Source organism: Mytilus edulis, chromosome 13 (assembly GCF_963676685.1).
Source record: "Mytilus edulis chromosome 13, xbMytEdul2.2, whole genome shotgun sequence".
NCBI lineage: Eukaryota > Metazoa > Mollusca > Bivalvia > Mytilida > Mytilidae > Mytilus > Mytilus edulis.
In genome coordinates this window covers 69649394-69664985 of record NC_092356.1, presented here as the reverse complement: position 1 = coordinate 69664985, position 15592 = coordinate 69649394, and the positions used below count along the sequence as shown (strand labels likewise).

At 40.3% G+C, this 15592-nt stretch overlaps 1 protein-coding gene across 1 annotated transcript; it reads left to right on the top strand.

The window, feature by feature from the left end:
- The first annotated feature begins 29 nt into the window (after window positions 1–29).
- LOC139500519 (beta-2-glycoprotein 1-like) lies at window positions 30–5964 on the top strand. The gene is made up of 5 exons (XM_071289265.1): window positions 30–33; window positions 470–646; window positions 3181–3357; window positions 4182–4358; window positions 5388–5964. The coding sequence occupies exons 1-5, from the start codon at window positions 30–32 to the stop codon at window positions 5636–5638; spliced, it is 786 nt and encodes a 261-aa protein (XP_071145366.1). The 3' UTR covers window positions 5639–5964.
- The last annotated feature ends 9628 nt before the right edge of the window (window positions 5965–15592 follow it).

Genomic DNA, 15592 nt, shown 5'->3' with positions numbered 1-15592 from the left:
ACAACATCATCAAACAATAAGATATAAATATGTGTAATATATAAAACCAACAATCGACTTCTTAAAGGAGTTATTGTTCTTACATGCCGAATTTTACCCATCTTTAGAGATTGTATTACGAAAATTATAGTAGATAGTGATCACATGTAAACAGCAAACATAATTTGTAAGACAATCTTAAAAATGATTTAACGTGACAGAAAGCATCAGTCGATGAAATTTGAATATGTCTAAAATGTACCTCACCAATAACATCGAAAGTGGGATATTGACAACAAAATAACATTTTCCGTTTTGTGCGATACAAATTGACTAAAAGACTATCGCCGAACAAACCAACTAAATGTAGTATAATATGTCTATTTGATTCCTGAATTATATCTTTTTCTATTCTGTTTATCATATATGCACTGTCTTATATAAGATGTTATTTTATTTTCATAGCTCTTTTCTTTTGACTATATTTTAGCTCCATCATGTCCAATACCAAAATTAATAACATATTCTACAAATTCCTACACTGGGCTATTGCCTGGTGACACTGTCACATATGTTTGTGACCAAGGATATGTTGTCACGTCTGGCGATCTTGTTCGCACTTGCGATTTCAGTGGTGTATGGAATGGGGCTTTGCCAGTTTGTACAAGTAAGCTTAGCAAATTGTGCATTTTTAAAAATCATTAGAAGATCGAGTGATTACTATAATTTCATGAAGACAGTTGAGATTTTGTTTTCAAAATTTGGCAATTGCAAATATTCATTTTAGTTTCCTATAACTTTCTGCTATTAGTCTGTTTAATTGTTTTCTTTTTTTCTGTATATTTCTGTCTATCTTTATCAAATTCCTCTAATAAAATTAAAATAACAAAATGTAATTATATTTGTAATTTTTACAGATTATTTTGTTGTTTTTCATCTACTCTCTAAAAGTGCAATTAAAATACAGCTGAATTTGTTGGATAGTTTGTAAAAGTATGGTACAAATTGAAATACGAATGACTATCTTTGAAGTAAGCATCCTCCTGTACGCTCATAAATGGAATCTCATATTTTTCTTGTTCTACTAGAACACTTGTAGAACGAAAGTACTAACACAACTATGAGTAAAATACTATGTATGACGTCAAAAGAATTGTCAGGAATTATTTCTTAAGGGTTCCTTATCAATTAAGTTGGCAAATGCATGTTGACATTCAACGAACTACATACCGTTACATCATGCCAAAAATACTATTGACAGAGCTCACAATCTTTCAATGATTAGCATAAACATTGCCATTTGAATGAATACTAGAACATAACCGCGGTCCGTGACAGAATTAAAGTACCAACGCCTTATTTTTAGCCTGGATTTTTAGTATTCGTATTGTCATCTGATAAAGTCATGCCGATTATAAGGTGCACATTTTACTCTGCCTTCAAATTCTATTTTTTTTCCGTCCTGATTTTCTTGCTGCAACTTTATCCCTTATATTGTATATAATTGTTTTTATATTTTTCAATTTTTATATTTTGAGGATGAGCGAATCAGGCGAAAGTATGTTCAAATGTTTTATTGCATTGTACTTATCGTTTTGGGGGAGGTTAACTTTCTGGTAGTTAGACCCGTCAAGGCCAGGCTGGGAAACTGGGAAGGAAAAAATAATGCTCACATTAAATCTATACCGTCCTTTACACCATACCCCATGATGATGCTCCTATCATAACATACATACAACCGGAAACTACATGTGACATATACTATTGGTATCGGTATCGGATTCGACCCGGAACTTGTTAATTATTGGTAATGTTAATTATGTGGAAAACAAAAGGGCCTGGAATGGTGTAATTTTTAATCAGCACCATTGTCGTATATTAGCTATATATAAAGTTGAATTCTTTGATTCGTCGTTTTTACGTCATGCCGGCTAACAAATTGGACCACCGCGACATCGTAGGGTCGTGAATGAATTAAGGTATCTATTTATGTATAAGCCTTAATTTTATCCTGGATTTTTAGTATTGGTATTGTCCTCTGATAAAGTCATGCTGTATATAAGATGCATGGTTTTCTCAACTTTCAAAATCTTTCTGTTTGAACCCGTCGACCTGGAACTTATTAATTATTGGTAATATTAATTATTTGGAAAATAAAAGGGCCTGCAATGGTGTAATTTTTAATCAACACCATTTTCCTATATTAGTTTTTTATACATTTAAAGTTGAATTCTTTTATTCGCCGTTTTACGTCATGCCGGTTAACAAATGGAAACTGCACCTACGCCTTATTTTAAGTCTGGATTTTCTGTATTCGTATTGTCATCTTATAAAATTATGTTATAAAGTCATGTTGATTAAAATACTACAATAGGAAACAATGTGACAATGATTGAATTTAGCAGTGTCAAGTTTAGGTGTGATTATGACTCGTGTATGTGTTTAGCAAATCCCAAATACAACGTTTGGTGGTGACTTGGGACAGGCGCAAAAATTCGGCGGGGTTAAACATGTTTTGTGAGATTTCAACCCTCCTTATACCTCTAGTCAATGTAGAATAAAGAAACACATAGCAATAAGCACAGTAAAACTCAGTTCAAAAGCAGTCCGAGTCCAATGTCAGAATAGGTAACAAAAGAAACTAAGCAAAATGACAATGATACATATAGAATGAACAAAGGATTATAAGCAGTTACTGACATGCCAGCTCCAGACCTCAATTAAACTGATTGAAATATTATGTCTTCATCATATGAAAATCAAGTACAATCCCTCCCGTAAGGGATTAAGTACCATACCATCATAAAATATATGAGAAAAACATAATCCGTATCATGTCAATAATTGGTTTTAGAATAAATGTGTTTATTTCTGATGCAAAGACCCTATGAGTGAATCACTATTAATACCAAAATATGCATATCAGTAGCAATATAATAGTAAGCTAATCCAATATATGAGCTAATATTCTGTTGTTTTACGCTATTAAAACCTCTTTAATCCAGATCTTAAATGAATTTTAAAAAAAGGCATACCGATCTCATCATTCAGCTAAAACCTTAAGGCCTTGATCAACGTTTTAAAGTATTCAAGGAGTGTAATTTAAAATTTTCAAATTAAAAAAATATTTCCACGCGCATACTGTTATACAAATTAGAGGAATAAACTTACATTATTTTATTATTTATTAAATTATTATAGTTGTAACATGTCCAGAACCTCCACTAGTTCCGAATGGAAGCTATACTGTCTTGGGATACAACATTGATCATACAGTTACATATGTGTGTGACAATGGGTTCGTTCATTCTGCTGGGAATTTAGTGGGCACATGTACCAATATAGGAACATGGGATTTGATAGTACCATCTTGCAATGGTAAAGGAGTATTTATTTTAGCTTACCTGGCCCATTACTTGTATATGGCGATGTCGTCCGTTAACTGTAACTTAAAAAAAAATCTTCTCTGAAACTTCAGGGTCAATTAGAACCAAACTTAACCACAGTATTCCTTGAGGTATTAAAAAAAATTTGTCCGATGATCCCACTGACAACAACATAGCCGCCAGCACTTAAAATAGAAAATAGTGAAAAATACAAGTATTCTCTATTATGCTAACCTTTACACAAGAAACAACAAGATACCAGGGACAGAAATGTGCACAATATACCTTAATCTAACTACTAATTACCTCAATTGAAGAATTTTACATATTTATTTTAGTGATTTTGAAAACTATAATAGATAAACTTTAAGATAAAATGTTAAACAACACAATTAGTCAACTCGACAAAATGTACAAAACACTCTCGGACGTATTCTTCCATTTTATTCACTTTATGCAAAAGAGCATGCGAGCGATACAGGCTCATTAAAACATGTTAAATCCAATAAATGTACAAAATGTATAATGTTTAATTGAATAAATTTTGCATAGAATCATTTATTTATATTACGAGTTTTATAGACGCCTTTGGAGGAAAAAAAAACATTAATGTTTAGAGCAAGTATGAGAAAATCTACGACAACAATATAGAGTATAGTGACTAATGGTATATCTATTTGTGATTATTAAATGGGTAAGAAACGCATGGTTATATATTTTACAGCTACTTGTTTTCAAGGATAAAAATGTTATTGATAAGAAAACGTCTTTTGTTTATATTTTCTATAAACTAAACAGTCTTAACTGATTTTACAGCTTCCTTGTGTCCGACACCTTCAATAATTGCAGACACTGTAACAGAAGTACAGGGAAGTAGTCCAGGAGACAAAGCAGTATATAGTTGTATACCTGGATTTGTTGCTGTCTCTGGTGATCTGGAACATGTGTGTAGTACTAGTTTGTCTTGGGAAGGAATTAATCCGGTTTGCATACGTAAGTCACCAGGTCACGAATCTTTTCCGTTCGCGGAAAACAAATTGTTTAAAAATAAGGAGATGTGGTATGATTGCCAGTAAGGCTATCCAACAAAATTCAATGTGGATGGAAGCAATTATAGGCAACATACGGCCTTCATCAATTAGAAAAACCCATAATGTATAGTCGGCTATAAAAGCACCGACATGAAAAATGTGCAACAATCCAATTGAGAAAACTAACCGTCTAATTTATAAAACAAATTTACGAAAATCAAATATGACAGACATGAACCAAGGACATTAACTAGACTACAAGCTTCTCGCTGTTGACAGGCACATAAAGACTGCGGCGGAGTTTAACATGTTTACTGGCGCTAAACCCGCTCCTGAACCTGGTACAGTGGTGTACTAGTACAACATAAGAAAAAACTAAAAATAGTTATAAAGGTCTTAAGTGAATGCAATTATTACCACAGATACAATGAGACAATGAAAAACCAGAAGTCGAAGAAAAGATAAACAACAGTCCACAAAACACTACACAGAAAAAAAAAATTGGGCAACACGAACCCCGCTAACATCCGAGAGGGGATAAAAGAAAGATTTGGCAACACGAACCCGGCTAACATCCGAGAGGGGATAAAAGAAAGATTGGGCAACACGAACCACGCTAACATCCGAAAGGGGATAAAAGAAAGATTGGGCAACACGAACCCCGCTAACATCCGAGAGGGGATAAAAGAAAGATTGGGCAACACGAACCCCGCTAACATCCGAGAGGGGATAAAAGAAAGATTGGACAACACGAACCCCGCTAACATCCGAGAGGGGATAAAAGAAAGATTGGGCAACACGAACCCCACTAACATCCGAGAGGGGATAAAAGAAAGATGGGGCAACACGAACCCCGCTAACATCCGAGAGGGGATAAAATAAAGATTGGGCAACACGAACCCCGCTATTATCCGAGAGGGGGTACTCAGTTTGTCAAGAAGTACCATTGTGTATTTAGTCTAAGATATTTGATAACATTTTCTTTACACAGAAATTGTTGGTGGTCAACATACAGATCGTGGCTACAAGAAAACAATTCAAGATTTATCAAACTATTCACAGCTGCAACAACCACAAGCAAGGTCAAATCTAAACTGTGCAGAAAAATGTAACAAGGATTCGTTGTGTAATTCATATACATTTGATAATAGTGTAAAAGCATGTCGTCTGTATAAGTTTGATATGACCGGAAGTAATCTTGTGTGCACCGGAAGTGACATATGCTACATTAGACATTCATGATACTGGAATTCGTTAAAGTTTTTTGTCATAAAGATTGCACTTATCTTGTGATTCGTACATGTATTATCAACTGCGCTTTGAAAGAAAAACATGTATCGTGGCCATGCTTTATATTAGCCATTTTAATTTTCAGATTATTTTGTGTTTTCAAAACTAATGCTGTACACATTCGTATATTTTTTATAGTGTGAATTGATAAGGTTGTATTATTTGGTAACATCTGAATGTTATTATCTTGCGTCTGAATGTTTGTAGTGTTTTCTTTGTTGTATATTTATTTTTGTATACACATTTTGCTTTTTTAAATTTTGACGAAGAAACTTCCTGCTAAGGACACCAGACTCAAGCTGGCAGCCACTTTTATCGGCCAATCAAGATAGCAGCCACTTTTTTCCATCAGCCAATTTTGACGATATGTCTAAAAACCAAAAAACTGCGTGAGGCTCAAACGTTCCAAAAATCGCTAAATCTTAGTTAAATGCAATCTAACAGCGGAAATCGACAATTTCACACCAGACTCAAGCTGGCAGCCACTTTTATCGGCCAATCAAGATAGCAGCCACTTTTTTCCAGCAGCCAATTTTGATGATATGTCTAAAAACCAAAAAACTGCGTGAGGCTCAAACGTTCCAAAAATCGCTAAATCTTAGTTGAATGCAATCTAACAGCGGAAATCGATAATTTCACGGTTTCTACTGATTTTTAAAGCATTTCATTCCGTTTTAAATATGTATGTGAAGTTAGCAGTCTGTTCGTTATTTGACATGCGATAATTGATATTCAATATCCAACCGGCTGCTAGCAGTCAGTTCAATATTCAAATTTAGTTGAAAATCACTAAAAAGCATGAGGGAAAAAATACCATTTTATGACCCCTTCAAGCTGTCATAAATTTTCGTTGTCCTCGAATATAAACCCTGATACAAGTTGGATATTTGTCTTTATGTTATATAGATTTTTATCAATCAAACACTACCGAAGATTCACCAAAGATGTAATTTAATATATAAAACATGAAACAAAATCTGATAACTCCAGAAACATATAGACATATAAATAGAAATATTAATGGAAAGCCAAAAAAGAAAAGAAATTAATGTATAGTGAACACCTACCAGCGACTGCTTAATTGATGGTGACAACCCTCCGGACAATTTTGAACCTCTGTGGTGGCCAGACGGGCCCGGATCCCAGAAAAATATTTAAGTGGGGAATAGCCTGGGTCAATACCTTTAAAATGAGCTAGGTCCGGTTCGAAACTTTGCCGTTGGTATATGCCGAAAAGTACCGAATGTGTGTTTAATACGGAAAATTACGTTAAGGGACACCTTTGAACCTCTGTGGTGGCCAGACGGGCCCGGATCCCAGAAAAATATTTAAGTGGGGAATAGCCTGGGTCAATACCTTTAAAATGAGCTAGGTCCGGTTCGAAACTTTGCCGTTGGTATATGCCGAAAAGTACCGAATGTGTGTTTAATACGGAAAATTACGTTAAGGGACACCTTTGAACCTCTGTGGTGGCCAGACGGGCCCGGATCCCAGAAAAATATTTAAGTGGGGAATAGCCTGGGTCAATACCTTTGAAATGATCTAGGTCCGGTTCGAAACTTTGCCGTTGGTATATGCCGAAAAGTACCGAATGTGTGTTTAATACGGAAAATTACGTTAAGGGACACCTTTGAACCTCTGTGGTGGCCAGACGGGCCCGGATCCCAGAAAAATATTTAAGTGGGGAATAGCCTGGGTCAATACCTTTGAAATGATCTAGGTCCGGTTCGAAACTTTGCCGTTGGTATATGCCGAAAAGTACCGAATGTGTGTTTAATACGGAAAATTACGTTAAGGGACACCTTTGAACCTCTGTGGTGGCCAGACGGGCCCGGATCCCAGAAAAATATTTAAGTGGGGAATAGCCTGGGTCAATACCTTTGAAATGATCTAGGTCCGGTTCGAAACTTTGCCGTTGGTATATGCCGAAAAGTACCGAATGTGTGTTTAATACGGAAAATTACGTTAAGGGACACCTTTGAACCTCTGTGGTGGCCAGACGGGCCCGGATCCCAGAAAAATATTTAAGTGGGGAATAGCCTGGGTCAATACCTTTAAAATGAGCTAGGTCCGGTTCGAAACTTTGCCGTTGGTATATGCCGAAAAGTACCGAATGTGTGTTTAATACGGAAAATTACGTTAAGGGACACCTTTGAACCTCTGTGGTGGCCAGACGGGCCCGGATCCCAGAAAAATATTTAAGTGGGGAATAGCCTGGGTCAATACCTTTGAAATGATCTAGGTCCGGTTCGAAACTTTGCCGTTGGTATATGCCGAAAAGTACCGAATGTGTGTTTAATACGGAAAATTACGTTAAGGGACACCTTTGAACCTCTGTGGTGGCCAGACGGGCCCGGATCCCAGAAAAATATTTAAGTGGGGAATAGCCTGGGTCAATACCTTTAAAATGAGCTAGGTCCGGTTCGAAACTTTGCCGTTGGTATATGCCGAAAAGTACCGAATGTGTGTTTAATACGGAAAATTACGTTAAGGGACACCTTTGAACCTCTGTGGTGGCCAGACGGGCCCGGATCCCAGAAAAATATTTAAGTGGGGAATAGCCTGGGTCAATACCTTTGAAATGATCTAGGTCCGGTTCGAAACTTTGCCGTTGGTATATGCCGAAAAGTACCGAATGTGTGTTTAATACGGAAAATTACGTTAAGGGACACCTTTGAACCTCTGTGGTGGCCAGACGGGCCCGGATCCCAGAAAAATATTTAAGTGGGGAATAGCCTGGGTCAATACCTTTAAAATGAGCTAGGTCCGGTTCGAAACTTTGCCGTTGGTATATGCCGAAAAGTACCGAATGTATGTTTAATACGGAAAATTACGTTAAGGGACACCTTTGAACCTCTGTGGTGGCCAGACGGGCCCGGATCCCAGAAAAATATTTAAGTGGGGAATAGCCTGGGTCAATACCTTTGAAATGATCTAGGTCCGGTTCGAAACTTTGCCGTTGGTATATGCCGAAAAGTACCGAATGTGTGTTTAATACGGAAAATTACGTTAAGGGACACCTTTGAACCTCTGTGGTGGCCAGACGGGCCCGGATCCCAGAAAAATATTTAAGTGGGGAATAGCCTGGGTCAATACCTTTAAAATGAGCTAGGTCCGGTTCGAAACTTTGCCGTTGGTATATGCCGAAAAGTACCGAATGTGTGTTTAATACGGAAAATTACGTTAAGGGACACCTTTGAACCTCTGTGGTGGCCAGACGGGCCCGGATCCCAGAAAAATATTTAAGTGGGGAATAGCCTGGGTCAATACCTTTGAAATGATCTAGGTCCGGTTCGAAACTTTGCCGTTGGTATATGCCGAAAAGTACCGAATGTGTGTTTAATACGGAAAATTACGTTAAGGGACACCTTTGAACCTCTGTGGTGGCCAGACGGGCCCGGATCCCAGAAAAATATTTAAGTGGGGAATAGCCTGGGTCAATACCTTTAAAATGAGCTAGGTCCGGTTCGAAACTTTGCCGTTGGTATATGCCGAAAAGTACCGAATGTGTGTTTAATACGGAAAATTACGTTAAGGGACACCTTTGAACCTCTGTGGTGGCCAGACGGGCCCGGATCCCAGAAAAATATTTAAGTGGGGAATAGCCTGGGTCAATACCTTTGAAATGATCTAGGTCCGGTTCGAAACTTTGCCGTTGGTATATGCCGAAAAGTACCGAATGTATGTTTAATACGGAAAATTACGTTAAGGGACACCTTTGAACCTCTGTGGTGGCCAGACGGGCCCGGATCCCAGAAAAATATTTAAGTGGGGAATAGCCTGGGTCAATACCTTTAAAATGAGCTAGGTCCGGTTCGAAACTTTGCCGTTGGTATATGCCGAAAAGTACCGAATGTGTGTTTAATACGGAAAATTACGTTAAGGGACACCTTTGAACCTCTGTGGTGGCCAGACGGGCCCGGATCCCAGAAAAATATTTAAGTGGGGAATAGCCTGGGTCAATACCTTTAAAATGAGCTAGGTCCGGTTCGAAACTTTGCCGTTGGTATATGCCGAAAAGTACCGAATGTGTGTTTAATACGGAAAATTACGTTAAGGGACACCTTTGAACCTCTGTGGTGGCCAGACGGGCCCGGATCCCAGAAAAATATTTAAGTGGGGAATAGCCTGGGTCAATACCTTTGAAATGATCTAGGTCCGGTTCGAAACTTTGCCGTTGGTATATGCCGAAAAGTACCGAATGTGTGTTTAATACGGAAAATTACGTTAAGGGACACCTTTGAACCTCTGTGGTGGCCAGACGGGCCCGGATCCCAGAAAAATATTTAAGTGGGGAATAGCCTGGGTCAATACCTTTAAAATGAGCTAGGTCCGGTTCGAAACTTTGCCGTTGGTATATGCCGAAAAGTACCGAATGTGTGTTTAATACGGAAAATTACGTTAAGGGACACCTTTGAACCTCTGTGGTGGCCAGACGGGCCCGGATCCCAGAAAAATATTTAAGTGGGGAATAGCCTGGGTCAATACCTTTGAAATGATCTAGGTCCGGTTCGAAACTTTGCCGTTGGTATATGCCGAAAAGTACCGAATGTGTGTTTAATACGGAAAATTACGTTAAGGGACACCTTTGAACCTCTGTGGTGGCCAGACGGGCCCGGATCCCAGAGAAAAATATTTAAGTGGGGAATAGCCTGGGTCAATACCTTTAAAATGAGCTAGGTCCGGTTCGAAACTTTGCCGTTGGTATATGCCGAAAAGTACCGAATGTGTGTTTAATACGGAAAATTACGTTAAGGGACACCTTTGAACCTCTGTGGTGGCCAGACGGGCCCGGATCCCAGAAAAATATTTAAGTGGGGAATAGCCTGGGTCAATACCTTTGAAATGATCTAGGTCCGGTTCGAAACTTTGCCGTTGGTATATGCCGAAAAGTACCGAATGTGTGTTTAATACGGAAAATTACGTTAAGGGACACCTTTGAACCTCTGTGGTGGCCAGACGGGCCCGGATCCCAGAAAAATATTTAAGTGGGGAATAGCCTGGGTCAATACCTTTAAAATGAGCTAGGTCCGGTTCGAAACTTTGCCGTTGGTATATGCCGAAAAGTACCGAATGTGTGTTTAATACGGAAAATTACGTTAAGGGACACCTTTGAACCTCTGTGGTGGCCAGACGGGCCCGGATCCCAGAAAAATATTTAAGTGGGGAATAGCCTGGGTCAATACCTTTGAAATGATCTAGGTCCGGTTCGAAACTTTGCCGTTGGTATATGCCGAAAAGTACCGAATGTGTGTTTAATACGGAAAATTACGTTAAGGGACACCTTTGAACCTCTGTGGTGGCCAGACGGGCCCGGATCCCAGAAAAATATTTAAGTGGGGAATAGCCTGGGTCAATACCTTTAAAATGAGCTAGGTCCGGTTCGAAACTTTGCCGTTGGTATATGCCGAAAAGTACCGAATGTGTGTTTAATACGGAAAATTACGTTAAGGGACACCTTTGAACCTCTGTGGTGGCCAGACGGGCCCGGATCCCAGAAAAATATTTAAGTGGGGAATAGCCTGGGTCAATACCTTTGAAATGATCTAGGTCCGGTTCGAAACTTTGCCGTTGGTATATGCCGAAAAGTACCGAATGTGTGTTTAATACGGAAAATTACGTTAAGGGACACCTTTGAACCTCTGTGGTGGCCAGACGGGCCCGGATCCCAGAAAAATATTTAAGTGGGGAATAGCCTGGGTCAATACCTTTAAAATGAGCTAGGTCCGGTTCGAAACTTTGCCGTTGGTATATGCCGAAAAGTACCGAATGTGTGTTTAATACGGAAAATTACGTTAAGGGACACCTTTGAACCTCTGTGGTGGCCAGACGGGCCCGGATCCCAGAAAAATATTTAAGTGGGGAATAGCCTGGGTCAATACCTTTGAAATGATCTAGGTCCGGTTCGAAACTTTGCCGTTGGTATATGCCGAAAAGTACCGAATGTGTGTTTAATACGGAAAATTACGTTAAGGGACACCTTTGAACCTCTGTGGTGGCCAGACGGGCCCGGATCCCAGAAAAATATTTAAGTGGGGAATAGCCTGGGTCAATACCTTTAAAATGAGCTAGGTCCGGTTCGAAACTTTGCCGTTGGTATATGCCGAAAAGTACCGAATGTGTGTTTAATACGGAAAATTACGTTAAGGGACACCTTTGAACCTCTGTGGTGGCCAGACGGGCCCGGATCCCAGAAAAATATTTAAGTGGGGAATAGCCTGGGTCAATACCTTTGAAATGATCTAGGTCCGGTTCGAAACTTTGCCGTTGGTATATGCCGAAAAGTACCGAATGTGTGTTTAATACGGAAAATTACGTTAAGGGACACCTTTGAACCTCTGTGGTGGCCAGACGGGCCCGGATCCCAGAAAAATATTTAAGTGGGGAATAGCCTGGGTCAATACCTTTAAAATGAGCTAGGTCCGGTTCGAAACTTTGCCGTTGGTATATGCCGAAAAGTACCGAATGTGTGTTTAATACGGAAAATTACGTTAAGGGACACCTTTGAACCTCTGTGGTGGCCAGACGGGCCCGGATCCCAGAAAAATATTTAAGTGGGGAATAGCCTGGGTCAATACCTTTGAAATGATCTAGGTCCGGTTCGAAACTTTGCCGTTGGTATATGCCGAAAAGTACCGAATGTGTGTTTAATACGGAAAATTACGTTAAGGGACACCTTTGAACCTCTGTGGTGGCCAGACGGGCCCGGATCCCAGAAAAATATTTAAGTGGGGAATAGCCTGGGTCAATACCTTTAAAATGAGCTAGGTCCGGTTCGAAACTTTGCCGTTGGTATATGCCGAAAAGTACCGAATGTGTGTTTAATACGGAAAATTACGTTAAGGGACACCTTTGAACCTCTGTGGTGGCCAGACGGGCCCGGATCCCAGAAAAATATTTAAGTGGGGAATAGCCTGGGTCAATACCTTTGAAATGATCTAGGTCCGGTTCGAAACTTTGCCGTTGGTATATGCCGAAAAGTACCGAATGTGTGTTTAATACGGAAAATTACGTTAAGGGACACCTTTGAACCTCTGTGGTGGCCAGACGGGCCCGGATCCCAGAAAAATATTTAAGTGGGGAATAGCCTGGGTCAATACCTTTAAAATGAGCTAGGTCCGGTTCGAAACTTTGCCGTTGGTATATGCCGAAAAGTACCGAATGTGTGTTTAATACGGAAAATTACGTTAAGGGACACCTTTGAACCTCTGTGGTGGCCAGACGGGCCCGGATCCCAGAAAAATATTTAAGTGGGGAATAGCCTGGGTCAATACCTTTGAAATGATCTAGGTCCGGTTCGAAACTTTGCCGTTGGTATATGCCGAAAAGTACCGAATGTGTGTTTAATACGGAAAATTACGTTAAGGGACACCTTTGAACCTCTGTGGTGGCCAGACGGGCCCGGATCCCAGAAAAATATTTAAGTGGGGAATAGCCTGGGTCAATACCTTTAAAATGAGCTAGGTCCGGTTCGAAACTTTGCCGTTGGTATATGCCGAAAAGTACCGAATGTGTGTTTAATACGGAAAATTACGTTAAGGGACACCTTTGAACCTCTGTGGTGGCCAGACGGGCCCGGATCCCAGAAAAATATTTAAGTGGGGAATAGCCTGGGTCAATACCTTTGAAATGATCTAGGTCCGGTTCGAAACTTTGCCGTTGGTATATGCCGAAAAGTACCGAATGTGTGTTTAATACGGAAAATTACGTTAAGGGACACCTTTGAACCTCTGTGGTGGCCAGACGGGCCCGGATCCCAGAAAAATATTTAAGTGGGGAATAGCCTGGGTCAATACCTTTAAATGAGCTAGGTCCGGTTCGAAACTTTGCCGTTGGTATATGCCGAAAAGTACCGAATGTGTGTTTAATACGGAAAATTACGTTAAGGGACACCTTTGAACCTCTGTGGTGGCCAGACGGGCCCGGATCCCAGAAAAATATTTAAGTGGGGAATAGCCTGGGTCAATACCTTTAAAATGAGCTAGGTCCGGTTCGAAACTTTGCCGTTGGTATATGCCGAAAAGTACCGAATGTGTGTTTAATACGGAAAATTACGTTAAGGGACACCTTTGAACCTCTGTGGTGGCCAGACGGGCCCGGATCCCAGAAAAATATTTAAGTGGGGAATAGCCTGGGTCAATACCTTTGAAATGATCTAGGTCCGGTTCGAAACTTTGCCGTTGGTATATGCCGAAAAGTACCGAATGTGTGTTTAATACGGAAAATTACGTTAAGGGACACCTTTGAACCTCTGTGGTGGCCAGACGGGCCCGGATCCCAGAAAAATATTTAAGTGGGGAATAGCCTGGGTCAATACCTTTAAAATGAGCTAGGTCCGGTTCGAAACTTTGCCGTTGGTATATGCCGAAAAGTACCGAATGTGTGTTTAATACGGAAAATTACGTTAAGGGACACCTTTGAACCTCTGTGGTGGCCAGACGGGCCCGGATCCCAGAAAAATATTTAAGTGGGGAATAGCCTGGGTCAATACCTTTGAAATGATCTAGGTCCGGTTCGAAACTTTGCCGTTGGTATATGCCGAAAAGTACCGAATGTGTGTTTAATACGGAAAATTACGTTAAGGGACACCTTTGAACCTCTGTGGTGGCCAGACGGGCCCGGATCCCAGAAAAATATTTAAGTGGGGAATAGCCTGGGTCAATACCTTTAAAATGAGCTAGGTCCGGTTCGAAACTTTGCCGTTGGTATATGCCGAAAAGTACCGAATGTGTGTTTAATACGGAAAATTACGTTAAGGGACACCTTTGAACCTCTGTGGTGGCCAGACGGGCCCGGATCCCAGAAAAATATTTAAGTGGGGAATAGCCTGGGTCAATACCTTTGAAATGATCTAGGTCCGGTTCGAAACTTTGCCGTTGGTATATGCCGAAAAGTACCGAATGTGTGTTTAATACGGAAAATTACGTTAAGGGACACCTTTGAACCTCTGTGGTGGCCAGACGGGCCCGGATCCCAGAAAAATATTTAAGTGGGGAATAGCCCTGGGTCAATACCTTTAAAATGAGCTAGGTCCGGTTCGAAACTTTGCCGTTGGTATATGCCGAAAAGTACCGAATGTGTGTTTAATACGGAAAATTACGTTAAGGGACACCTTTGAACCTCTGTGGTGGCCAGACGGGCCCGGATCCCAGAAAAATATTTAAGTGGGGAATAGCCTGGGTCAATACCTTTGAAATGATCTAGGTCCGGTTCGAAACTTTGCCGTTGGTATATGCCGAAAAGTACCGAATGTGTGTTTAATACGGAAAATTACGTTAAGGGACACCTTTGAACCTCTGTGGTGGCCAGACGGGCCCGGATCCCAGAAAAATATTTAAGTGGGGAATAGCCTGGGTCAATACCTTTAAAATGAGCTAGGTCCGGTTCGAAACTTTGCCGTTGGTATATGCCGAAAAGTACCGAATGTGTGTTTAATACGGAAAATTACGTTAAGGGACACCTTTGAACCTCTGTGGTGGCCAGACGGGCCCGGATCCCAGAAAAATATTTAAGTGGGGAATAGCCTGGGTCAATACCTTTGAAATGATCTAGGTCCGGTTCGAAACTTTGCCGTTGGTATATGCCGAAAAGTACCGAATGTGTGTTTAATACGGAAAATTACGTTAAGGGACACCTTTGAACCTCTGTGGTGGCCAGACGGGCCCGGATCCCAGAAAAATATTTAAGTGGGGAATAGCCTGGGTCAATACCTTTAAAATGAGCTAGGTCCGGTTCGAAACTTTGCCGTTGGTATATGCCGAAAAGTACCGAATGTGTGTTTAATACGGAAAATTACGTTAAGGGACACCTTTGAACCTCTGTGGTGGCCAGACGGGCCCGGATCCCAGAAAAATATTTAAGTGGGGAATAGCCTGGGTCAATACCTTTGAAATGATCTAGATACTC